A 25,377-nucleotide genomic window follows, 5' to 3' on the forward strand; every position below is an offset into this window, starting at 1 on the left:
GGTTTCTGGGACAGACAGAAAGGCCTCAAACTCAAAGGCCTATGAGGGCCAGGAAAGTAACATAAATGAAGCTGGTCTGTGTGAGACAAGAGGGAGTGGTGGGGACTGTGGCAACACATCTCCCAGGGAAGAGGGTGGCTGCAACTCAACTCCTGCTCGTTGCTGCTCTGCAAGCTGAGCCCAGTGCTGCTGCTGCTGGATCTTCCAAGTTCTTAAGCAAAGCCAGAATCAGTCCATGTCAGATTTTTTGAGTGCCTGGGCTCTGAGCCAGACTTTTCAGGTTTGAATTCTGGCCAATTACTTAACCTCTTTGGGCATCAGTTTTGTCATCTGCAAAATGGAGATAAATATTCCTGCCAAAATGCACACCCTAATTATAATGAGAAAACATCCGAGAAACCAGACTGAGGCTGCATTCTACAAAACCACAAGCCTGGACTCAAAAAATGTTGATGTTGGGGCTGGCCCGGTGGTGGAGCAGTTAAGTTCGTGCACTCCACTTCAGCGGCCCGGGGTTCGCCAGTTCGGATCCCGGGTGCGGGCTTACGTACCACTCCTCAAGCCATGCTGTGTAGGTGTTCCACACACAAAGTAGAGGAAGATGGGCATGGATGTTAGCTCAGGGCCAATCTTCCTCAGCAAAAAGAGGACGATTGGTGCTGGATGTTAGCTCAGGGCTAATCTTCCTCCAAAAAAAAAAAAGGTCAATGTTACAAAGGACAAAGAAAGATGTTTCAAATTAAAGGCGATTAACGAGATGTGATAACTCAGTGCAACACATGACCTTGAATGGAAAAATCACATCTAGAGAGGACATGATTGGGACGAGAGGGAAAGTGAACACAAACACTCTATTAGGTGATAGTATTGTATCAAATGTCCTGAATTTGGTCATTGAATTAAGGTTATGTAGCAGAATGTCCTTGCTTTTAGGAGTTAGTACTGGATCTCAAGTGGAGTGCAAACTCGCTATCTACTGTTCCTGAGCACAGCAAGGCTGTGACGTGCCTTACGGAGAAAATACCCGTTAGGTAAGTCAGGCACAAGTGACAGTGCTATTGGCAGTGAGTTCCCTGTTAATGAGTCAACCATATATGTTAAGTAAGGTGTCTTTAAACAGAAACAGACCTAAAACAAGCTATGTGTCAATCGGTTGACAAAAATGTAACTGGAGGCTGGCAGGAACCTAACCCCGTATTTCCCTTAGGAGCAGTGGTTCAATATCCACTAATTCAGCGTTCACAGTGATTTTATAGAACAGAACTACTGTGAATAAGAATTGACTATATATATATATATATACACACACACACACACATTTCAGTTACTATTCATGCAACTTTTGCATAGTTCTGAAATTTCTTGAAATAAAATCTTGAAAAAATCTGCTCAGAGGCTCACCTGATTGGGGCACCATGAGAAATAGTACCAGGCAGTCGAGACCCAACAGATACAGACACAAGAGGAGGCGTCCCTTGTGAGTATATTTATGTGTTCACACACACACACGCACGCACACACTCGATGCTGAACGGGGAGGGAGGGGTCAAGACGGAAAGGACAGGAGGCATCCAGGTGGCACTGGCACGGGGGAGGAGGAGGGACAAAGGGAGTGTTTGTCCCCGTTCTGGCTCCCACCGGTGGCCTCCTCACAGGAGGTGAACCTGGAGCTGGAAGAACAGGAAGTGCTTATTCTCTTAGAGGAAAGTTTCAAAGTGCAGTAATTTCTCTTAAAAAATGAAGCCTCTTCCCTCCACTCTGCCCTCTGATGAAAACCCAGCCCCGTGTGCAGGCTGTCCTTGAGGCTGGGGCAGGACAAGGTCGTGGGGAAGGGCGTAAGGCCAAAGCTTTGAAGCACCCACACTTGGGAGGGCTTAGGCATAGTGGCTGCCGGGTGTCAGGGGGTGGTCCCCTCTGTGGTCCAGCTGGTCCTGCAAGCGGGCGAACTCGGCCAGCTCGTTTAGCTCCTGGAACTGTCGGTCCGTCTTATGGCTGACCAGTGAGCGGTAGAAGTGGACAGCAAAGACGATAAAGACCAGGCCGAAGGGGACCATGATGGTGGTCGAGGCGATGGCTGCGGCCTGGCCTGGGGTGATGCCGCTGCTGCTGACGTTGGCAGCTGCCCCGTCAGCTGGGGGCTTGCCGGTGGGCCGTGTCTGGCCCGGCTGCTTCTTGAGGGGCAAGAACTTGACCCAGCAGAGCAGCACGACCTCAGCCAGGAAAAGCAGCGTGCCTATGACAGTGGAGAAGGCCCAGGCCAGCTCGATGTGGCGGTGCATGCGCTCGTGCGGCGACTCCTTGACTGAGTTGAGGTTGTGCACGTTGCTCACCGCCTCGATGTTGGGCAGGATGCAGGTGCTGATCATGAGCGCAAACAGGTGCACGGCCACCAGGACCGTGGTGCAGGCGCTGAAGGCGATGAGCAGCCCGGGCGGGTAGTCGTGGTCAGCATCCAGCTGCACCTCCACCATCGCCACCTGGGAGAAGGGGAGAGCGGGCTAAGCACCAGGATGGTCACAGCCCACAGAGCTGCACTCAAATCCTGGCTCTCCTCCCATCAAGCTCTGAGACCTTGGGTAAGTCACTTGGCATCTCTGAGCCTCAGTTTCCATATCTATATAATGGGGAGAATAAGACCCCCCCACTTGAGGCTGAGAAGCGGCTGAAAGTATTGGTGAAGAAAGCAGGCTTGGAGCCAGGCTGCCTGGATTTGAATCCCAGTTCTGCCACTCACTAGCTGTGTGTCCCTGGGAAAGTCGCTGAACCTCTCTGAACCTCAGCTTTCTTCTTTGTAAAATAGGGATATCATTTAACAATTAAACAAGAGCTCCTGGTACATGGTAAATACTTCCCAAATAGTAAGCACTACAATTACCACCCAGCCAGGTATTAAAAACCAACCACCACAAATAGTTAAAATGCTAAGTTTTATGTATATTTTTATGATGATAAAAAAAGTCTGCATTAAAAAAGCAACCACCAACCCCTTCCCTGTTGGCCCCCACTCCCATTCCCAAGCAGAGGCTTCTCCTTCACACCCTGCGGTTGGGGGAGAGATGAAGGCCCTCCCAGGTCACACCTAGGCCCTTTCTGAGAACACAGTGCACCAACCAACAAGGAACCAGGTGAGGCTTCCCAGAAGAGAAGGGCTCCAGCAGCCTGTGCGAACAAGCCCTGGGGCCGTCTCCTTCCCCAGTCCCGGCTCTGGGCTCAGGACCCCAGGACTGATGCACTGGCTGCTCCCCAGTTCCCCGAGACCCGTGGATCCAGGGTCACCACATGCATGCTCCGGGCCTACTACCCGCTGCTTCTCACCTGGGCCTTGCGAAATACCCCCATGTGAAGGAGCCAGCTCATCAGATCCGGGCCGGGAGCAGCGGGCAGTGGGCACACTGCCAGGGTCAGCCTGCCGGGGCAGGAAGGACTGAGGCAGCCAGCGCCAACGGCAATACCACTCAGGATAGTGTTTGCTCCGTATGTGCCAGGCTCAGAGCGGGAGATCTAACGCCAGCCCCACACCAGCCTGCCCTGATCTCTGCTTACTCCTGGGAGGGAAGTGGGCCCCTTCCTTCCCCACCAGCTCTCCTTCTGCCCGTGACGCCTGACCCGGTTCTCTTTCATGTCTTGTACCTCCGCACCCTTCCTAGGGCCCGGAGAGGCAGTGTGGGCAGTGGTTAGGCGCACAGGCTCTGGAGCCAGGCTGCCTGGCTTTGAACCCTGACTCCTCTGCTCTTTATTAGGCTGTGTGACTCTGGCAAGTTCCTTTGACTTGCTGGGCCTCAGTTTCCTCATCTATAAAATGAGAATAATTTTATACATGAGTATACAAGAGAATACATGACTGAGGGTTGTTGTGAGGATTGAGTCAATCCACGTAAAACTTAGTGCCTCGCACCGAGTAAACCTTCAGTGACAGTTCACTTTATTATGATTATTATTCAGTTTAGAAACGCCATCCCCAATCCCGCTGTCTCTATCTCGAATCCTCTGGGGTTTCTACCCTCCTGCTGGAGGGGCACGCCTGGGCTGAGAGAGCACCAGGGCCAAACCGGCAGGCCTGGGTTCTGGTGCCGGAACCACCCCTGCGCTTCCCTGTGACCTTGGGTAAGACCCTCCCCTCATATCTGCAAAAGGAGGGGACAGGCCGAGATTAAGGTCACAGTGTAGAGCTGATTTGGGGTCCAAGACCTTTGAGAACCTGGTGAAAATAAGGGACACGCTCCTTAGAACACCCAGGCGTATATATTCATAGGACTTTTCTGACAGTTCCAATGACATCCACAGACTTTTGCCTAGGAATTCCCACAAGTGATGATTGCGTAACTTTACAGCCCAGGAGTTTACGAAATGTTTCAAGCTCATATAAATCTGGGGCTGTGCCATTAGGATTTCAACCTCTTTTAAGATCATTCATGGCCTCAAGCCAACGCTGAGAATTCTTAGTATGTTCGGGTGAGGGACACGGGGCGTCAGGGCCGGCCACAGGGCATGGAGAGTTAAGGGCCGCATCCCAAGGCCCCTTGGTCTCTGTCCCCCGGGCTGCCCACACTGGAAAAGGGGGGCAACCCCAGCAGCGAGTGCCTCCTGCCACCTCCCCACCCCCAGCACTTCCTCTTCCTGTTTTGGCCTGCTGCCCCGGAACCTGAAACCAGAGAAGGGACAGGCAGGAGAGCCTGCTGCTCGGCTGCCCCTGCTCCACTGGCTATTTATTCACTCACCGGAAACGTCCGGATCCGTCAGGTGCATCAGGCCCTGAGCTGGCCGCTGGGGGTATATATAGGGGGGGACACATACAGGTAATGCTCCCACCCTGTTCCCTCACCTGGAACCGCTCCCTCTATATAGCCATGAAGAGTAAACTGGCTCCTCTACTTACAAAGCTGGTGACCTTGGACAAGTATTTCAACCACTCTGTGCCACAGCTTCCACATATACAACAAGGGCCTACTTCTTGTGGTTGATATAAGATGAATTAATGCATACAAAGCCCTTAAAACAAGACCTGGCATATAATAAGCTTAATAAAGTGTCAGCGATTATCAGCAACATCATTAGTCTTCTTTTACAAATGAAGAAACTGAGGCTCAGAGAGGGGAGGCTGGCGGTGCCAAAGGCTACACTGCTGCTGAGCGGAGGATCTGAACTCAAGTCCACCTGGCTGGAAAGCTTGTGTGCAAAGGGGGGAACAGTACTTCCCTCACATGGTTGCTACCACAGACTAAATGTCTGTGTCCCCCCAAAACTAACACACTGAAATCCTAACCCCCAGTGTGATGGTGTGATTAGGTCATGAGGGTGAAGCCCTCAAGATTGGATTAGTGCCCTTATCAGAGAGACTCCAGGGAGCTCCCTCGCCTCTCCTGCCATGGAGGACACAGAGAGTGAACAGCGTCTATGAACCAGGAAGCCGGCCCCTGGATCTTCCAGCCTCCAGCACTGTGAGAAATACATGTCTGTTGTGGGACTGTGGGATTCTGTTAAAGCACCCACATGCACTAAGGCAGTTGCTGAGGAGATGACATGAGGTCTTGACATGTAACTGTTTAACACAGGGCCGGCCCACAGGAGGCACTCAACAAGTCTTAGTTAAGAAAAAAAACACGGAGCTTGAAGTGGGAGAGAAATAGCCCCTGGATGCCCTCAGCTCAGGCTGGAGAGAGCAGACCCCATGTGCCCATGTTCCACCCCTTGGGATGGGTGTGGGTCTTGGACCCCCACTCTGGGCCTCACCTGCTCCATTCTGAGGCTGCCCCAGCTGCAAACGTTGGGCACAAGGAGAACGCGAGCCCCAAACCACACCTGGCCAGACGGCCACCTCAGCAGGACTGAAACCACCCCCTTTACACACCATTCGTCACACCCACAGGCTCCAGGGCCAGAAAACATAGCTGCCAACACACACCTGGCCTGGGGACACCAGAACGGGCCAGCCTTCCCTGAGGTCTTGGGATGGGGGGCTCAGCCTGTGACGCTGGGCCCTCTGAGGACAGGGAAGGGGCCTGCTGCTGTGCTCTGGAAAAAACCCCTCACCCTCGCAGGACCCTACAATTCTGGAACTTCGACCACACAGGCTGGCTGTAGGACCAAGCTCAGCGCCATGGGGCTTCGGAAAGGAATGGTTCAGAATGAGAAGAAAGGAACGGATGGCACGTATCCTGGATCCTGATGAAAAGTGTTCACAGGAATAAAAGCCACTGCTTTTTCCAGAATGCTTCCCGCTTGGGAAATCTCGCCCCGGATATAGAGAGTAAAGTTGGGGGCCTCACGGAATCTGGCAGGCGACTCCCAGGGCCCCAGCTGAGTCCCAGAGAGATCAGATCAGATTGCAAGCAGCCTCGCAAGGTAAATATAGCTGGAGTGCTGGGCCCGTTAACCCAAAATAAAATAAACAGCTCCCAGCCAGCCACGGGCCTCTTTGAACCTGGCCACACGGGTCCTAAAGGGGTAGGAAGGGCAAAAGACCGCCAGCCCCCCCTCACGCTTGTCTAAGAACTCCCCAACAGGGGACTTGGGGATGCCAATTTTCAAGCATGAGCCAAGAAGAGGGTCACGTGATTTTGCAAAGGGTAGGGCTTGGCTGGCTTTGCCAGGCATTTGCCCACCACGCCCGAATGCCAACCACCTCTCCTCACTCCTGCTGGGCTCTACGGAGACCCCGGCCACCTGGCGCCTGCCTGGAAGTCCAGGCCCTTCTGAGGCAGCCCTCCCACGCCCAGCCTGACCCCAGGGCCCACAGCTGGGAGACACAAGTCTCCTTTCCCAAGCCCAGGCTTCTCTGGTTCAGTCTTTAGGAGGGTGGGTGGCTGCAGCCTGGCACACAAGGGCCGCCAAGCCGCAATCACCCAGGGTCACGCAGGGCCGTCTGAGCCTGCCAGCCCATCTCAAATGCAAACCGTCTATTAAGAGGGGATTGAGGCATAGTCCAGAGGTTTACAGACTCTTTGACCACTGCAGTCCAGTACTCCAAAAGTTTCTATAAATAGATACGCGCACATGCATAAGAGAAACAAAAGCTTCCCCAAATAATATTTATCCTGAAAGCCCACTAATAGCAGCCTATTCTTACAACACTCCATGCATGCTGTTTTTTATTTCATTCCATTCTTGTTTCATTTAAACCAAGACCCAACGCTGGTTGTGACTCACTGAATTTATGTCATAAGCCACTAAGTTGAACCTGCAGCTGGGGGGTTGGGGGGAGAACAAGCCTAGACTTTCTCTTCATCTGGCTAATTCTGACTTCGTCAGGTTTGCCTGGAGGACCCTGTGGCTCTGCTGGAGAGAAAGCAGGAAGTCAGACAGCAAAATTCCTGCCCCAGGGAGGATGGCAGACACTAAGCATTTAGGCAGATAAGTATTTTCGACTGTGATAAGCGACCTTCAATTATGCTCCTCCACTATCGTACTTACCAAACAAACGTGCTCTAAAGACATAATTACAGGTCTGCTTCCACTCTGCTCCACTTCCCTTTGTTTCTCCAGCAACTAGAGCTGGACCTTGTCCCACTAGGGACCTCAGGAAAAGATCGTTGAAGAGCTGACCTTACTTATAGGTATTTCAGCCCCGGGTCTCTAAATCCTGTGTGACCCACTGGAAATCAGAAGACCGTATCAGAGCTTCTAATGACATTATTTAGCTCATCTTTTCAACTTTGCAATGTTGTATTTTTATGTATGTTTTAATGCACATGATGTTTGATTAGAGCACACATATCATACATAATATGTATTATATATACGTACACAGACACATAACATGTAATACATACGCGTACAAATACTGAGGCTAGCATGAACAATTTTTGGGGAGGGTGTGCACTCAAAAGTTTGGAGACCACCGCTTAGACCAGGGGTTGGCAAACTGCAGCCTGAAGAATGAAGCTCTTATAAATAAAGTTTTATTGGGACACAGCCACGTCCATTCATTTACCTATCAGTTGTGGCTGATTTGAGCTAAAATGGCGGAATTGAGCAGTTACCACCCAGACTGTGTGGCCTGCAAAGCTGAAAATATTTACTATCCGGCCCTTCCCAGAAAAGGGTGGCCGATTCCTGCATTAGAACCATGCTCCCGAAGAAGGCTGTGAAATCACAGGCCCAGGAAATTCTCCTCTGAAGAAAACAGCGTGTGGCCCTATCAGTTTGAGAGGTCCCTGCTGGGGAACACATTCAAGGCTCCCCAGAAGGCCTATCAGGGAGAAGCCTCCTGGCTTCTGTTTAAATGTTCTCAGTTTTATTTCTCCAAGGGAGCTCCTCCTCTCCCCAGCACTGATTGCCATAGGCCACCTGGGGAAGCCTTAGCTTTCTCCTTCATCAGCCCCGGACCCAGCAACCAGCAGAGCTCAACACAGATCCCAGTGGAAAGTTCTAGAAATGCACCACCAGGCACTTGTGAAGTTTTACAAGAGGCTTCTCAGCTAGGCAGGGAGTGTCCTCCCCTCAGGGCATTCAGCAAAATTCCGTTTCTACACAGCCCGGAGTGCAGAGCCGCACACCCAGAAGACTTCAAAGGCCCAGTTGCCGACCAGCTAAGGTGACGGGTGAGAGGTTGGTTGAGCAGAAAAGGTTCCAAGTCAGACAGACCAGGGCTTGAATTCTACTAGCTGGGTGATCTTCACCTCTATGAGCCTTAGATTTTCTATCTATAGTACACGACTTTAAGAGCCTTCTGATGATTCAATAAGAATGAAAGAAAAGGGGGCTGGCCCTGTGGCTGAGTGGTTAAGTTTGCACGCTCCACTGCGGTGGCCCAGGGTTTCGCCAGTTTGGATCCTGGGCGTGGACATGGCACTGCTCATCAAGCCATGCTGAGGTGGCATCCCACATGCCACAACTAGAAGGACCCACAACTAAGAATATACAACTATGTACCAGGGGGCTTTGGGGAGAAAAAGGGAAAAATAAACTCTAAAGAAAAAAAAAAAAGGAATGAAAGAAAAGGGTCCAGACTCATGCCTGGTGTTCAGCAACATCATCATCATTATCCCAGAATTCATCATGTAACTCCTCTGCTCCAAAACCTTCAATGGCTCCCCATTGCCAATACAAGAGTTCAAACTTCCTAAACAGCTAGGCAAGGCCCTCCACTATCTTGCCTGGCTAGACTCATCTTTCTCTACTACTCCCTACACACCCTCAGCTACAGCCACATCAGCCCCTCTGCCCTTCCCTGAGACCCTATAATTTCTCATCTTTGTGACTTTGTCCCAGACACCTCCTCTGATCAGGGGCTCTTCCTCAAGCCCTACCTCTACCACCCTCAAGGCTTAGCTGGAATCATTCTTCCCAATCAGTTAACCCTTATAAAGGCAGTCCCAACACCATGGGAACAAAGGTAAGCGAGTTCCCCGGGTACTCAGGCCAGGGATATTCTAAGTGCTCTGCAAATGCTAAATCAGTGAATCCTCACACCAAACCTATGAGGTTGATACTATTATTACCCCCATTTTACAGATGAGGAAACTGAGGCCCAGAGCCATTAAGTGGCTTCCCCAGGGTCTCACTGTTGTAAATGGTAGAGCCAGATCTGAACCCAAGCTGTCTTACTTTGCTCTCCCACACTGGAGCCCCCCAGCTCCGCCCTACCCAACTCTGATGCTTCCTCTCCTCTAGCAACGGGGCTACACTACAGGCCAGAGCTCAGCAGCTTACCAGCCAGGTAACCGTGAGGACGTCACTCACCTAGGATGAGCACCTACCCTCACGAGACGGGTCAACAATACTTTGCACAGCAGCGAGCCTACTGCACGAGCCCAGTTAACAACAGCAATGATTACCATTAGTATCAGCAACGTGATTGGTAACTTCTTACTCTCACTTCCATGCCCACCAAACTCCGAACACGTCACAGGCTCAGTGTCTTATGATTTGAGTTCTTCCTTCCAACTCATTTTCAACAGAAATTCCAAGAAACTTCTAAACCTGCTCTGGAACCTGGGAACAAAAGGGTGCTAGCGGGCAGAGAACTTGAGGAGGCAGATAATCCAAAAATAATTGATCCCAGGTCGTGGAAGGCATTTTGTTTACAGCAGCAGGCTGACCTTCCCAATTATCTTCTGCTTAGGCTAACATTACACTCTGCCCTCCCCAGCTAACCAAGATGGCCATGCATGCTTGCCATGGTCCTGTAGGGCACAGGGCCAAGCTGAGGCTGGCTGCCTCTCACTGAGAGGTAAACTGAGGCACGGACGGCATGGATCATAGCCCATGACAGCATCCTCGGCTCAAGGGTGCAGGATGCTGATCTTGTGCTCATCCAGGGCCCCCGGTTTTGTATCTTTCATTGGAATCAATGCTGAGCCCAGCCAAGGCCTATTGTTTCTAAAAATGCTGTCAGGAGCAGGAATCTTGTCTGCACAGTAGAGGGTCCAGCTAAGGTATACACCATCAGATCCTGGAAATTCCTCAACCCTTCGTGGGCCCAATCTGGCCTCCTAATGAATCCTTATGTAAGTCCATGAAGGAAGAGGATCTGTGCCCCCTTCGTACACATGAGAAAACTGGCCCCCAAAGAGTAAAGCTGCTTGTCTGAGATCCCATCGCCAGGCCCTTCCACCCACGGTCGTGGTGGTGGGGGTCAATCCCCTCCAGGCTCTTGGGAGATTTTCCCTCCATCTCACCTGGTGAGCAGGTGAGCCTCCCATCCACACCAACTCCCCCACACCCTGGAGATCAAAGGTCATCTCAGTTCCTCTGGTTTTCCAGGTCTCTAGGAAGGAAGCCCTCCGGGGGCAGGAAGTTGTTTGTGCTGACTCACAGGCTAAAGGGGAGCAGTCCAGGAAACTTGCTCGCTCTGTTTCCATGGCACTGGGCTGTGCAGCACCCCTTCCTCTCGGAGGCTCACTCACAAAGCTGGGTGTCTGCGGCGGGGGTGGGGCATGGGCACACCTGCCCTGCTGAACCCCACTCTCTGCCCGAACCCCATCTTTCTCATTGATTTCCAGACTGATGGCAAACGCAGTTACCGTCTTGTAACTGCTTCACTAGAATGGAGGCTGTCACGGGGTTCGGCCCTTCCCTGCTGGCAGAACTTTGGGGATTCCATCTTGGAGCCAGGAAGCCTTCTCCACCCTGGCTGGGGAAAGTAAAGGTCCCCAAGAGACAGTCTGGGTGAGCCAAGGCCCACCCAAAGTCGCTGGCTGCCCCTGCCTCCTCACACTGTTTTTAGCAAGAGGAAGAGGGAGGTGACATTTGATTAAAAGGCCTGGCTTCTTCGGGAGGAAGACAAGACTCAAGAAGGCAGGGTCCTCACTTCTCCTGGAGTGGGAGGGGGCCTGGGCAGCTATGAATTTACGATCCCAAGAAAAAGGGAACAGGCATGGCACCTGATGAGCCCTGCTGCGGGGAGCTGACAATCGCTGATGTCACTCCCTTCCTCTCCCTTCCCCCAAAACATAAAATTTTATTTTGTTTAAAAGAAACTTTTCTGCTCCATTTCTCACTCCCTAGAAGGCCTGGTCCTAACATGTCCCTGGCTGGATATCAATCAGAGCTCCATACACCACAAATGGCACAAGAGCCTAACTGAGTTCTGGATGCCAGCAGAGCCGGGTTCAAATCTCCCTCCAGCAGACTAGCTGGGTGGCCTTCGGGCAGTCCCATGACAAGACTCACCTCAAAAGGGTGGCTGAGGAGTATGGAAGTTAAGGAACCTATGCAGTGTCTAGTACACAGCAGGTGCATGGTAAATGTCAGCTATTCTTTGAGATTCTTCAGGCACAAGGCAGAGATGGGTGGCACAGGATCTGGGACTGACAGAACATAGGATGGAATTCATCATATTGACCAAAACCAGAAACTAGACTCCCACTCCCTTGCGCATGCACACACACAATCTCACCCCCTCTCAAGGGCTCCCTCAACTTAATTCTTAAAGTCAGAGAAACTTCTGAGCAGCAGCCTTCACTTACAGATTCAGAAATCAAGGCCCAGAGAGGGCTCTGCTTGAGGTCACACAAGCAGCAAGTGGCAGGGCTGGGAGAGCTCTTTTCCACACCCGGTCACCTGGCCTTTCCACTGTGGCTGGTGTGCTCTGTGCCTGCTCAGGCTTTCTAAAAAGTTCAGGCTCCACTGCACCGGCCCACTTGTTTGTAGAACTCAGCGAGAGGACCAGACACACTCCCTTCCCAAGAAAACAGAAGGGTGCAGCCACGCCCTCCCTCAAGGCCAAGGGCTCAGCTCAATCACTGGGAAAGGGAGGAGAGCTCTAGGCTAGAGACCTTGGGTGGGGGGGGGCTGACCCCATTCAAGAGAGCTGATGTCACCAAGAAAGTGATAATAATCAATTGTTACGTAGGGCCTAGTGCCAAGATTCCAAGATTCCAGGCCTTAAGGCATCCCCAAGGCCACTTCTCCGCCCAACCTGTGTCTCACCCATCCCACCCATCACAGGCTTGTTTCTACTCTAGCTCAGCAGGGCAAGGGGAGAGGAAACTATGCCAACCCCCTAAATCAAGAAAGAGCCCATTCAACAGGAACATGTCCCACCCTCCTCCCCCACACCCAGTGACTCAGTGGCAAGTTTCTGGGGAAGAAACTGAAAGTGAGGAGTGGTTGTCAGCACAGCAGGCTCAGGCTCTCGGAAAATGCGGTGGGAGAAAGGGTGTCAGGAAATCCCCTCTACCAGGTAATAAAAGAACATGGCCAGCCTCTTCTGACCTCAAGTGTGGGGGCACAAGACAGACAGCTCAGAGGTCCCTCTCTTCCCACCTCCTGACACCTGCTCCCAAGGAGATCAGACCCTTTGTGTCCTTCCTTTCTCCCTGAACATATGTGGGACGGTCTTCTTGCACATCTACTTCGAGGATCCTGCTGTTTCTCTCTCCTTGCTGCATCGAGCTTGCACATCTGAAGGCACCTGAGCCCCTCAACCCTGGACATTTGTATGGTTTGTCACCCTCCCAATTTCCCAAATCGGGTATCACTTGTCGCTCATCTGTGCTCACGTCCAACACCTCTGGTCCCCTCCAGGGTCCACAAGTCTTCTCCCAGCTCTTCCCCTCACCCCAGCCCGCCTGCTCCCCTGTGGGCCCCATCGGGGCTGCGGGAGGGAACAATCAGGACAGGAGAGGGGGCAGGGCAGGGCGGCCCGAGCTCACCATAGCGAAGCCAGAGAGAAGAGCCGAGGTCCGGCTGGAGGCTTTGAGCTTGGCGCGGCTCAAGTAGAGCTTGCGCCAGGACAGCGCCTGCATCGAGTGCTCGTTGAGGCTCATCACCTCGGAGTAACTCTGGCCGATCCAGTCCGGGTAGGTGACTGCAGGAGGAGGAGGAGGAGGAGGAGAAGGCGGCGGCGGCGGCGGCGGTGACGACCCCGGGGGCTCCCCGTCCCCGCTGCGGCGCCGGCTCCGGCGGCTGCCGCTGTTGCTGCTGCCGCCGCTGAGGGGAAGCTCGGGGCTGTTGCTGCTCGGGGGCGGGGCGGGCTCCGGATGCATGGAGCACGCTGCAGAGGCGCGGGCTGGCCCGGGCGCCTGCGAAGGCGGCGGCCCCCACCCCACGCCGCACCTCCGCCTCCGCCTGAGGCAGCGACCGCCTGCCCCCGCGCGGGGGCCGGCCTCCCGTGGCCGGGCGCCGACGACAACGACGAGATCGTCAACGCGCCTGCAGCGCCAGCTCGCAGCCCCGCCGCGCCTCTTGCAAAAGCCCGGGGAGCCAGCAACGCGAGCCTGCGCGCGAGCCAGCGTCCGGATCCCGGGGCCCGGACCCTCGGCGCGCGCCGCGATTGGCTGCCGCCTCAGGCTGATTTGCATGCGCCCCCGCCCACCCCGACGCCCCGCCCAGAGGAGGTGGGCGGTGCCGGCTCGAGTCACGTGATCCGTCTCGTCGGGCAGCACCGCCCACAACACCCGCTCGGCGCCACGAGCGCTGGCGCCCCTTCCTGGAAGTGTCCAAGGCCACTACGCCTCGCTGGGCTCGCGCCCCCGGGGCCTCCAGTCTCCGCCGCTGCTCCGACGGCCCTTCTCCTGGAGCTCGGACTCCTGGGTCGGCCCGCCTGAGGTCACCTGTGGGCGCCCCGTGAGGCTCATTTCCCCTTTGGAACAAGATGGCTCAAGTTCTGCAGGAAAAAGAACAAGCTGAGGTCTAGAGTTCATTTAGTCTTTGCTTATTGAGCATCTCCTGGGTGCCAGCACTGTTCTAGGCGCTCAGAATAGGTGGTGAACAAGGTGGACAAAGTCCCCTGCCCTCAGGAAGCTTACATTCGGGGGGGGGGGGCAACACACAAACACCGAAGAGTAAGTTATAATAGTTTAGGTGGTAAATGTATAGAAAAAAAATAAAGCAAGGAAATGGGGGTGGGTGATGCAGAGGCTGCAATCTTATTATTAGAATGCTCTGGGCAGGGGTTTTTGGTCTGTTTTGTTCAATGTGTTCATTTACGGTTCACCAGCGTCTGACACATAGTAGGCTGGCCAGCATGTGATAAGTTTTTTTTTTTTTCCTAGAGATTAGCCCTGGGCTAACTACTGCCAATCCTCCTCTTTTTGCTGAGGAAGACTAGCCTTGAGCTAACATCCGTGCCCATCTTCCTCTACTTTATCTGTGAGATGCCTACCACAGCATGGGTGTGAAGCAGTGCCATGTCCGCACCTGGGATCCGAACAGGGGAACCCCCGGACCGCAGAGCCTCCGACCGTGCACACAACCACTGCGCCACTGGGCAGGCCCCAATGTTTTTTTGAATGAGTGAATGAAAGCTCAAAGCAAGTGTTTACTGTGCGCCTGTGAAGTGCGAGGCTGAAGGATTCCAGGAAATGGTAACCTTCATGGACTCTTACATTTTAGTGGGGAGAACAGACAATAAACAAACAAATAAGGTAAGTTTACACTTTCTGAATTGGTCACATCTGAGCTGAGACGTGAGCCAGCAATGCGAAGAGCCAGGGACCTGCTTTCCAGAGGGGAAGGGAACAGCAGATGCAAAGACCCTGAAGCAGCGGTATCTGGCTGTTGGAGCATTAGGAGGCCAACTTAGCTGCGAAATAGCGGAGGGCAGAGGTAGAGTACTGGGCTAGGAGCTGTCCCCTAGGATCTGAGCTCCAGGACGGCAGGGACTAGAATTTCGCAATTCTACCTTCAGCATCTAGAACATCGCTTGGCACATACTCGGGACTCATTAAATATTTGTTGAATGAATAAGTGTGGGAGAGACAGAAATGAGTGAAGCTCATAATTATCCCAGAGTCAAGTCACAAGCATGTGGCATTCCAGGTCAGTGATTTGAAATTTAACTCTTGTCACCAGTAGAGAGCGCCCCTCCATTCACCCACATTATGGGAAAAAACTGAAGGCCCCTCCTCCCAAAAGTCTCTAGGATTCCCCCAGAGGCCTTTCTCTGTGTTTTTATGAAGAATAGGGAACTTGGAATTTGAAATCTAACCCCACTGGGCTTGTTTCTTTGGTGGCACTTGTAACTCCTTCCACTTACCATCTGTGTCCCAGCTCAAATATCACCTCTAAAGAGACCTTCCCTCTCTGTCTAAAGTTGCCCCCATTTCATGCTCTATCAGCTCACCCTGTTTTATTTCCTTTATAGTTCTGATCACTACAGTATCTGAAATCACCTAGTTTATTTATGTATTGACCTGTTTGTGCATGTCTTGAGAGCAAAGTTCATGTCTGTTTAAATCACTTCGCTATCACCCCAGGGCCTTACACAGGGTCTGGCTCACTGGGGACTCCCAAGAGAAACATGGGCAAGGAATAAAATAATGAAATGTCTTTGGTTCCGAGAAATCCCAGCTCAGAATTGGGTACACACAACATCTGAAAGCTAGTGGGGCCTGACGGAGGCCAGCAGGTTTGGAAGAGGGGGAGGCTGGAAGCTGGAAGGAGAGATTTGCTGATTTGGAAGGAACAATAGGATCTGGGCGTGGCAACTCAGCAGGGGGCTTTGGGGCGGGGATGGGGCCAGGTTTCCTTTCTCCAGGGCCTGCACCATGCCGTTCCCCTCTCCTGTTTCTCTGCCGTTTGAATCCCACCATCCGCACTGAGCAGAAAAAATAAAAATGCTCTCCAGACTTGAGGGGAAGGCATCCGGGTGGCAACCCCTGCTTCCTGCCCTGGAGTCCTAGTGCCCTGCAGGGCCGGGGGCTAGGAACTCTCCCCACCCTCGTTAGAGCAGCTGGGACCGTGAGATGCACCAACCTCGTCCCAAACGCCTATTTAGCAGAGAAACTGAGGCCCCAGAGAGAAAACATCCTGCCAAAGGACACCAAACAAGCCAGCGGAGAATCAGGACTGGAACCCAGGCTGCCCAACCCCGCAGCGCCTCCAAGCGCTGTGTGTGGCTCCCCCTAGTGGCTAGGAAGGTTTGCTCTCCGCCTTTGGGGGTTTATACCCGAAAAGGCCAGAGAGAATTTTTCAACCCACTCTGCGCATGAGAGTATAGAGATCCAGCTGAAAGTGATGCTGCATCCCGCGCCCACCACCGTGGCCAGGAGGCACAGCCCAGGGCTGACCAAAGATGACATGAGCTGCCCGGGAAGGTGGAAGCAAGCGCCCCATCACATGGGGTATAAAAATAAACAACAGGTAGTACTTAGCAATGACCGGCACTATTCTAAGCCCTTTGTTATTAAACAAGTTATATATTTACTATATATTATATTAAAGATATTGAATAGTTTCATTGTTTATTATTTTGTTATATTGACTATATTATATTGAACTCAGGAATTCCTTACAAGGACCGATGGTATTATCATCATCTTACAGGTGAGAACAATGTACAGAGAGCCAGTAAGTGGGAGTACAGGACATTAAACCCACTTGAGTCCCCAGAGTCTGCTGCTTAACCGAAGTCACCGCTGCCCCTGCATCAGAATGAACCTCCAGAGGCATTTTGTGGGTTTTTTTCTGGTTTTTTTTTGAGAGATATTTTGTTAAAATGCAAATTACTAAAACCCATTCAAGCAGTTTACTTTTAGCAAGTTCTTTGGGTGAAGTTTGAGAACCACTGAACCAGATGAGCTTTAGTTTTTGAGTACTTTGAGTCTTTTTTTTTAAGATTTTATTTTTCCTTTTTCTTCCCAAAGCCCCAGGCTACATAGTTGTGTATTTTTAGTCCTGGGTCCTTCTACTTGTGGCATGTGGGATGCCTCAGCATGGCCTGATGAGCGGTGCCATGTCCATGCCCTGGATCCGAACCGGCGAAACCGTGGGCCGCCAAAGTGGAGTGCGCAAACTTAACCACTCGGCCACCATGGGCCGGCCCCTGCTTTTAGTCTCTTTATAGTGGTTAAGGTTGGCTGTCCCCCTTGGCTACTCAGCTGCAGTTTGACCTCAGGCAAATTACTTAACCTCTCTGAGCCCCCAATCCTCTTAGCAAAAATGGAGATATTACAAATACCTGTTCATGGACCCTGAAGTTAGACACCCAGTCACCTCCCCCAGGCAGATTTTGAGGAGGGACAAATTTGATGCCCAGCTGAAGAGGAACCCCCTTACCTCTTCCTGCCCAATAAGCCCTCAAAGAATCCCCCAGTTTCATTTCAGTTTAAAAAGCAAGTACTGGGGGCCGGCCCGGTGGCACAGCAGTTAGGTTCACACATTCTGCTTCGGCAGCCCTTTCGCCAGTTCTGATCCTCGGTGTGGATATACACACTGCTTGGCAAGCCATGCTGTGGTAGGTGTCCCACATATAAAGTAGAGGAAGATGGGCATGGATGTTAGCTCAGGGCTAGTCTTCCTCAGCAAAAAGAGGAGGATCGATCGGCAGCAGATGTTAGCTCAGGGTTAATCTTCCTCAAAAAAAAAGTGAGTACTTTGTCAGAGCCCATCATGGTTGCTTGCCTCTGTCTGCTTCCTCCCCCATCTGTGCCTCCCCCTTGACTGCTCTAAGACTTGAAACTCCTGTTAGTGATAATAAAAAGAGCCACCAGTTCGTGAGCTCGTGCCTTTACAGAACAGTGCTAATATACCTCTGGTAATGGGAAGCTCACTCCTTCCAGAAGCCATGCGTTTCTGTACCAGGTTATTTCTTTTTTTTTAAAGATTTTATTTTTCCTTTTTCTCCCCAAAGCCCCATGCTACATAGTTATGTATTTTTAGTTGTGGGTCCTTCTAGTTGTGGCATGTGGGACGCCGCCTCAGCATGGCTTGATGAGCGGTGCCATGTCCGCACCCAGGATCCAAACCGGTGAAACCCTGGGCCGCCGAAGCGGAGCGCTTGAACTTAACCACTTGGCCACGGGGCCGGCCCCCGGTACCGGTTATTTCTAACAGTTCAATAGGTGTCCTTCTATGGAGCTGACACAGGCCTCCCTGTGACTGTATGTATTACCCAGAATGTGTGAAATCCCTCTGCCGCTCAGCCCTGGTGCGAACACCACAAGACATATGGAAGGCAGCTTTAGTGAATGATCCAGAAGGTTTTCAGAGTCAAAGAATTGGGTGAAGGAAGCTGGAAACAAAGTTAGGTATTGTCAGGGCACCGGTTGCAAAATTCAGAATTAGCATTTGCGGACTCTGCTGTTGATCTCTGAATGACTCTGTGGCCTGGAGCTCAGAGACCATGTCCAGGGGAGCCCCTGCCTGCCTCCTGCTCCCCACTTCCTAGGCTTGGAGGCTCTCTCTTACCCCTCCTGCCCCGGTCAGAAGCCACTGCCAGGTCCATGTGTTTGTGCCTATGCCTTTTATGGCTTAGTGCTTTTTGTGTCCTGGCTCAGAAATCATTGCCAACCCCAAGGTCATGAAGATATTCACCTATGTTTTAAAACTCTAAAACATAGATTTTTAAAAAAACTTTAGAGTTTTTGCTTGTATGTTTAGGAGTCTGATCCATCTCAAACAGATTTTTGAGTGAAGGGAGGTTTCCCCATTGAAATGCATGAAGATTTTTGTCAAGAATCAAGAGACTCTACACACAAGGGTCTGTTTCTGGCCTCTCTATTCTATTCCATTGCTCTCTTTGTTCTTATGCCAATACTCACTGTCTTGATGACTCTAGCTTTAAAATAAGTCTTGAAGTCAAGTAAACTAAGTCTTTCAGCTTTGTTCTCCTTTTCAAAATTGATTTGGCTATATGAGGTGCGTTACATCTCTCAATATATTTTGGAGTAAAATGGGATAAATGTTGTCAATGCATACATGATTTAGGAATCATTGCATCTCTTAAAGGGCCAGTGTATCAGCAAGAGTAAACATCTTCCTGGAAGGGGAGCCGGCCCCGTGGCTGAGTGGTTAAGTTCGAGCGCTCCGCTGCGTCAGCCCAGGGTTTCACCGGATAGAATCCTGGGTGCGGACATGGGGCCACTCATCAAGCCATGCTGAGGCGGCATCCTACATGCCACAACTAGAAATACACAACTATGTATCGGGGGGCTTTGGGAAGAAAAAGGAAAAATAAAATCTTTAAAAAAAACCAACATCTTCCTGGAAGATCTAGCATCCTCCTTAGCAAAACAGGACCAAGTAGGCTATACTGTAGAGACTGAGCACCTGACATCGGGGAGAAGGACTGTTACGGGTTGAACTGTGTCCCCCCAAAAAGATATATTGGAGTCCTAACCCCTAGTACCTCAGAATGTGACCTTATTTGGAGATAGGGTCTTTATAGAGGTAATCGAGTTAAAATGAGAACATTACGGTGGGTTCTAATCCAATATGACTGGTGTCCTTATAAAACAGGGAAATTTGGACACACAGACATGCCCAGAGGGAAGACGATGTACAGAGACTCAGGGAGAAGATGGCCATTAGGCCAAGGGATGCCTGAGGCTACAGAAGTTAGGAGAGAGGACTAGAACAGATCCTTCCCATAGAGCCTTCAGGGGGGCATGGCCTTGCTGACACCTTTTTTTTTTTTTTGAGGAAGATTTGCCCTGAGCTAACATCTGCTGCCAATCCTCCTCTTTTTTGCTAAGGAAGATTGGCCCTGAGCTAACATCCGTGTCCGTCTTCCTCTACTTTATACGTGGGATGCCTACCACAGCATGGCTTGCCAAGCGGTGCCATGTCGGCACCCAGGATCTGAACCCCTGAACCCCGGGCCGCCAAAGCGGAACGTGCAAACGTAACTGCTGCGCCACTGGGCCAGTCCCCCTGCCTACACCTTGATTTCAGACTTCTGGCCTCCAGAACTTTGAGACAATAAATTTCTGTTGTTCTCAGTCACTTAGTTTGTGGTACTTTGTTACAGCAGCCTGAGGAAACCCTGGAGTGAGTCCAGGTGGTGTCTTTCGCCAGCCAAAGAAGTTGAGTTGTTTTTTTTTTAAAGATTTTATTGTTCCTTTTTCTCCCAAAGCCCCCCAGTACATAGCTGTGTATTTTTAGTTCTGGGTCCTTCTGCTTGTGCTATGTGGGATGCCACCTCAGCATGGCCTGATGAGCGGTGCCATGTCCGCACCCAGGGTTTGAACTGGCAAAACCCTGGGCCGCCAAAGCGGAGCGTGCAAACTTAACCACTCGGCCACGGGGCCAGCCCCAAGAAGTTGAGTTCTAATGGGCTTATCAGGGGCTGCACTTGTGCTTAAGAGTCAGCAGAGATTAGAAAAGGACACCAACTTTGGAGCTAGGATGCCTGGATTTAAATCCCAGCTTTGTCAATTTATAACTGTGCCACTTTGGGCAAGCAACCCAACCTCTCTGAGCCCCATCTGTTAAATGGGAATAGTAATAGGAGTTGGCAGAAAGGGTTGTTATGAGTGTTCCACGAAATAGCATTTGTTTGGCAATTAGCACAATGCTCAGTAAATGGCGGTTACTATTTTCCCTCTTGTAGGATGTGCCACGCTCAATGAAAGGGGACTGTCTCATTCCAAATCTAATGAATTGGCTAATCTGTGAGTGTTTATGAAAGGCAGAATATCAATGAGAATCCAACCAGGAAAAACAGATACCAGAATAGTGGAACTTTGACAGAGAATCGCTTCACAGGGAGTGGAAGAACTATGGAAGAAGGCAAATAGGGGAGGGTGAAGCATCTACAGATTAACAACGGCAGGAGGGCCAGTACCACCCCTGCGGCTGGAGGGACTGAGGGGGGAGGTGGTGTTTCTGGTACCGAGGAAGAACTGAAGTCACCCAATAGAAGCTGGACCCACAGTGGGGCTGTCTGGCGGGAGGTAGAGACGCAGGACATGCAGCTGCTGCTGGAGGCAGAGAGAGGGGGAGAAATACGCTGGCTTCTCCCTTCCTCCCGCCCACCAGGCTCCTAATACTGCCTCCCATTGGTCTATCTGTGCAAGAAGCCAGTTGATTGGCAGTCTCCAGGGGCTGGCCTTCGTGTGATACAGAGCAAAGCAAAGGAAGGGCAAGGAATGGGTTTGAGGGCTAACAAGCTCAGGCTCAACACCGGAGAGTGAGGGTTACATTTAATCTCCCTGAGCCTCAGATTCCCCATCTAGAAAATGGGGACGATGATGTCTATGAGTCCATATGCATAGAACAGTTGAGTGCATAAAACAAGATGACACATGTAAGCAGTTTAACCCAGTGCCTGGCTGTAGCAGGGAATACCCTGTAAATGTGAATGAACGATCTGGTTAGCTGTTTTCTTCTCAGAGGAGGGAAGACAGAGCCTGGGAATGAACTCAAGGTGCAGGAGCAGTGCTGGTGCTAGTGATATTTTTATCTCGCAGACGTGCCCATCTGTCCTCTCTCCGTTCTAAGCTGGTGACTCTGTCAGTCTCCTTTTAGAAATCCTGAGTCAGGGCTGACCGAACCAAGTTCAGGGTAGCTGGGAGTTCAGTCTTCACGCTCCTTCAAGAGGGTTTCAAATCCACTCAATTTTTCGTTGGTGCCTCTGCCTGCAACTGCTGCCAATTTCCCTTGCCTCTCCCAGCCCGGGGCTGAGCCGTTTCCAGGATCTCTCTTTGTATAATTAAAAAGAAAAATAGAACAGCCGATGTTGCCAAACATGTATTTAAAGTGACACCCTGAGTTCAGGGAGTGAAAAATAAAAACGTTTAAGGTTTAGATTAGAAGTCTCCATGCTCAGCTGTCTCCTGACCCTGGGATTTCTCCTCAGCCCAGCTGCCTTTAATCCCCTGCCCTGGCTTGTAAAAAAGTCTTTTAGACTGAGGGCATTTATTTCCCAAAGAACTGTTCCAGCCTAATCACATGAAAATGCCCAGCATCCCAGGAGCAGCCTGTCAAGTGCAGTGTGGGTCTGTGAGGCCCTAGGAAGGTGGGGAAAGTGGGGTGCTGATGAGTCCTTGCTTTCCTTCACTGTGCCCTTCTACCACCACATCTAACGCATCAGAAAACCCAGTTGACTATAGCCCTTAACGTTTTCTTAAAATCTGAGCCCTTCTTTCCAGCGTCACTTCTTCCGTCTTATCCAGGCTGCCATCATTGCTCTCCCAGAGGTCTACAGTAACCTGCTCCTTGGTGTTTCAGCTTCTCTCATGATCCTCCTAAAGCCATTCTGTATCAGCAACCAGAAAAATCCTTTCTTCTAAAACATAAATCAGATCCTGTCCCTTCTCTGGTTATATTAGTTTCCCATTGCTGCTGTAACAAATTACCACAAATTCAGTGGCTTAAAACAATACAAATTTATTCTCTTATAGTTCTTGCGGTCAGAAGTCAAAAATGAGGGCCAGCCCGGTGGTGCAGCAGTTAAGTTCACATGTTCCGCATCGGAGGCCAGGGTTCGCTGGGTCGGATCCTGGGTGTGGACATGGCACCGCTTGTCAAGCCATGCTGTGGTAGGCATCCCACATATAAAGTAGAGGAAGATGGGCACAGACGTTAGCTCAGGGCCAGTCTTCCTCAGCAAAAAGAGGAGGATTGGCGGCAGATGTTAGCTCAGGGCTAATCTTCCTCCAAAAAAAAAAAAAAGAATCATAAGGGGCTAAGATGAAGGTGATGGCAGGGCTGGTTCCTTCTGGAAGCTCTAAGGGGAAATCCATTCCTTGCCTCTTTCAGTTTCTAGTGGCTGCCTGTAGTCCTTGGCTTGTGGCCCCTTCCTCCTTCTTCAGAACGCATCAGTGTAGTCTCTGCTTCCATCATCACATCTCTTTTCTCTCTGACCCTCCTGTCTACCTCTTATAAGGACCCTTGTAATTACAGTGGGCACATCTGGATAATTCAGGATAATCTCTGCATCTCAAGATCCTTGACTTGATGGCATCTACAAAGCCCCTCCTGCCATATACGGTAAGATATTCAAAAGTTCCAGGAATTAGGACATGGACATCTTTGGAGGGGTCATTATTCAGCCTACCTGATTGCTTAAAGCCCTCCAATGGCTTTGCATCTGAGTTAGAATAAAACCCAAGCTCCTCACCCCAGATAAGAGTGCCTTATTTGACCTAGCCCTTCCCATCTCTCCAACCCCATGCTTTCCCGCCCTCCCCTTAGCATAGGAGCCCGCTTGCTTCTCACTGTTCTTCCCACCGGCCAAGTCCATTCTTGCCTCAAGGCCTCTGCTCATGCTGCTCCCTCTGCCTGAGTGCTCTTTCCCCAGATCATCACATGGCTCACCGGTTCTTCCCTTTTAGACTTTAGCTCAAATGTCACCTTCTCAGAGGTCTTTCCCTGAGTAATCCATCTCACTCACCATCCCTGCAGTCTTTCATATCATCTGGGTTACTTAATGTCAACATAAATACTTATTGTCACCTGCTTTTTGTTTTTTCAAAAATAAATTTTATTTATTTATTTATTTTTCAGGAAGATTGGCCCTAAGCTAACATCTGTGGCCAATCTTCCTCTTTTTTTCTCTTCCTCAAAGCCCCCCAGCACATAGTTGTATATCCTAGTTGTAGGTCATTCTAGTTCTTCTATGTGGGACCCTGCCACAGCATGGCTTGATGAGTGATGTGTAGGTCTGTGCCCAGGATCTGAACTGGTGAACCCTGGGCTGCTGAAGCAGAGTGTGCAAACTTAACCACTATGTCACCAGGCTGGCCCCGTAGCTGTTTTTTTTTTTTTTTTTTTTTTAAAGATTTTATTTTTTCCTTTTTCTCCCCAAAGCCCCCCGGTACATAGTTGTGTATTCTTCGTTGTGGGTTCCTCTAGTTGTGGCATGTGGGACGCTGCCTCAGCGTGGTCTGACGAGCAGTGCCATGTCCGCACCCAGGATTCGAACCGACGAAACACTGGGCCGCCTGCAGCGGAGCGCGCGAACTTAACCACTCGGCCACGGGGCCAGCCCCCCCGTAGCTGTTTTTTTAAAATTTGTTTCCTTATTTATTGTTTTTCTCCCCCACTAGAACGTGAGCAAATGAGAGAGAAAAAATATTCCTTGCTGTGTTCACTGCTGCATCCCCAGGACTGGCAGATCCCTGGTAGACACAGTAGACCCTTGAGAAATGCTTGTTGAATGGGTGGATGGATGGATGATGGTCTGGACATCCAATTTGGTCTCTGGGCTTCAGTGACCAGGATTCAGACTCAGCATGGAGGTAGGTCACAAAGGCAGGAGGGTGCAACATTTAATGAGTGCTTCCTGTATGCCAGGCCCTGTGCTAGTCCTTCCTTTATGTAATTCACCATATTGAACACCTACTGTGTGCCAGGTCTGTTATTTATTCATGTGTTATTTATTCAATTTAAGGAGCATTTATTGAGTGCCTACTGAATGCTAGGCAATGTACATTTATCAAGCATCTACTACACACCAGCTGTCCCAAATCAGCGCCTGGGTCAGAGTAGTTCAATAAATGCCTGAATGAATGAATGCCCTCAAAGAGCCCCCAGTCTTCCTGCCAAAATATGCTGTAAATAAATGACTGCAACACACAATGATAAGGCTATAATGTGGGTGTGTTCAGAGTGCAGAGGGTTCCCCTTATCACTTCGTACTGCCAGGTACCTTTCCCAGAGTCTTATCTTCTTACTTGGGAACCAGCTCTTTGAAGGTCAGGTAGACTCGCTCCTCACTCACCTGCCTGTCCATCCCCTGGGCGCCCAGGAAGGACCTTGCCTGTAGCGTGTGCTCGGTCAGTGCCTGTTGTCTGATTACTTCGGCCTCTCCCACTGGCAGTGGTTCCTTCGCTCATACACCAGGCAAGAGGGCAGTGGCTTGGCCCTAACGCAGATGCTGCTGGCAGGGAGCTGGGAGCCTCTGACACGCTGCCCACCCTCCCATTTGGCCTGACTTTTCCAGCTATAAGTGGAGGATTTGATTCTCCCTCCTTGGTGTAACCCCTTGCCTGGACTTCTATATAATCTATTCTTGTAAAAATTCAGGCGATGCATGGAGATTGTTAAAGACTCAAACCCTCACTGTAGTCACAAGGCTTTGTCTGATCTGACACTTTCCTTCTCTCTTCTTCCTCCTCATCCTCCTTCTCCTTTTTTGTAAATTGTGGTAAAATATACATAACATAAAATCTACCATTTTAACCATTTTAAAGTGTACAGTTCTGTGGCATTAAATGCATTCACACTGTTAGGCAACCATTACCACCATCCTCCCTTGCTTTTTAATAA

The 25,377-nt window shown here is 50.8% G+C and overlaps 1 protein-coding gene across 1 annotated transcript; it reads right to left on the reverse strand.

The window, feature by feature from the left end:
- Window positions 1–673: 673 nt before the first annotated feature.
- On the reverse strand, window positions 674–13,644 carry ORAI1 (ORAI calcium release-activated calcium modulator 1). Its single transcript, XM_046638759.1, has 2 exons — window positions 13,098–13,644; window positions 674–2,477 (listed from the first exon to the last, which is right to left on the reverse strand). The coding sequence occupies exons 1-2, from the start codon at window positions 13,428–13,430 to the stop codon at window positions 1,875–1,877; spliced, it is 936 nt and encodes a 311-aa protein (XP_046494715.1). The 5' UTR covers window positions 13,431–13,644; the 3' UTR covers window positions 674–1,874.
- Window positions 13,645–25,377: the final 11,733 nt, after the last annotated feature.

Source organism: Equus quagga, chromosome 15 (genome assembly GCF_021613505.1).
Source record: "Equus quagga isolate Etosha38 chromosome 15, UCLA_HA_Equagga_1.0, whole genome shotgun sequence".
Taxonomy (NCBI): Eukaryota; Metazoa; Chordata; class Mammalia; order Perissodactyla; family Equidae; genus Equus; species Equus quagga.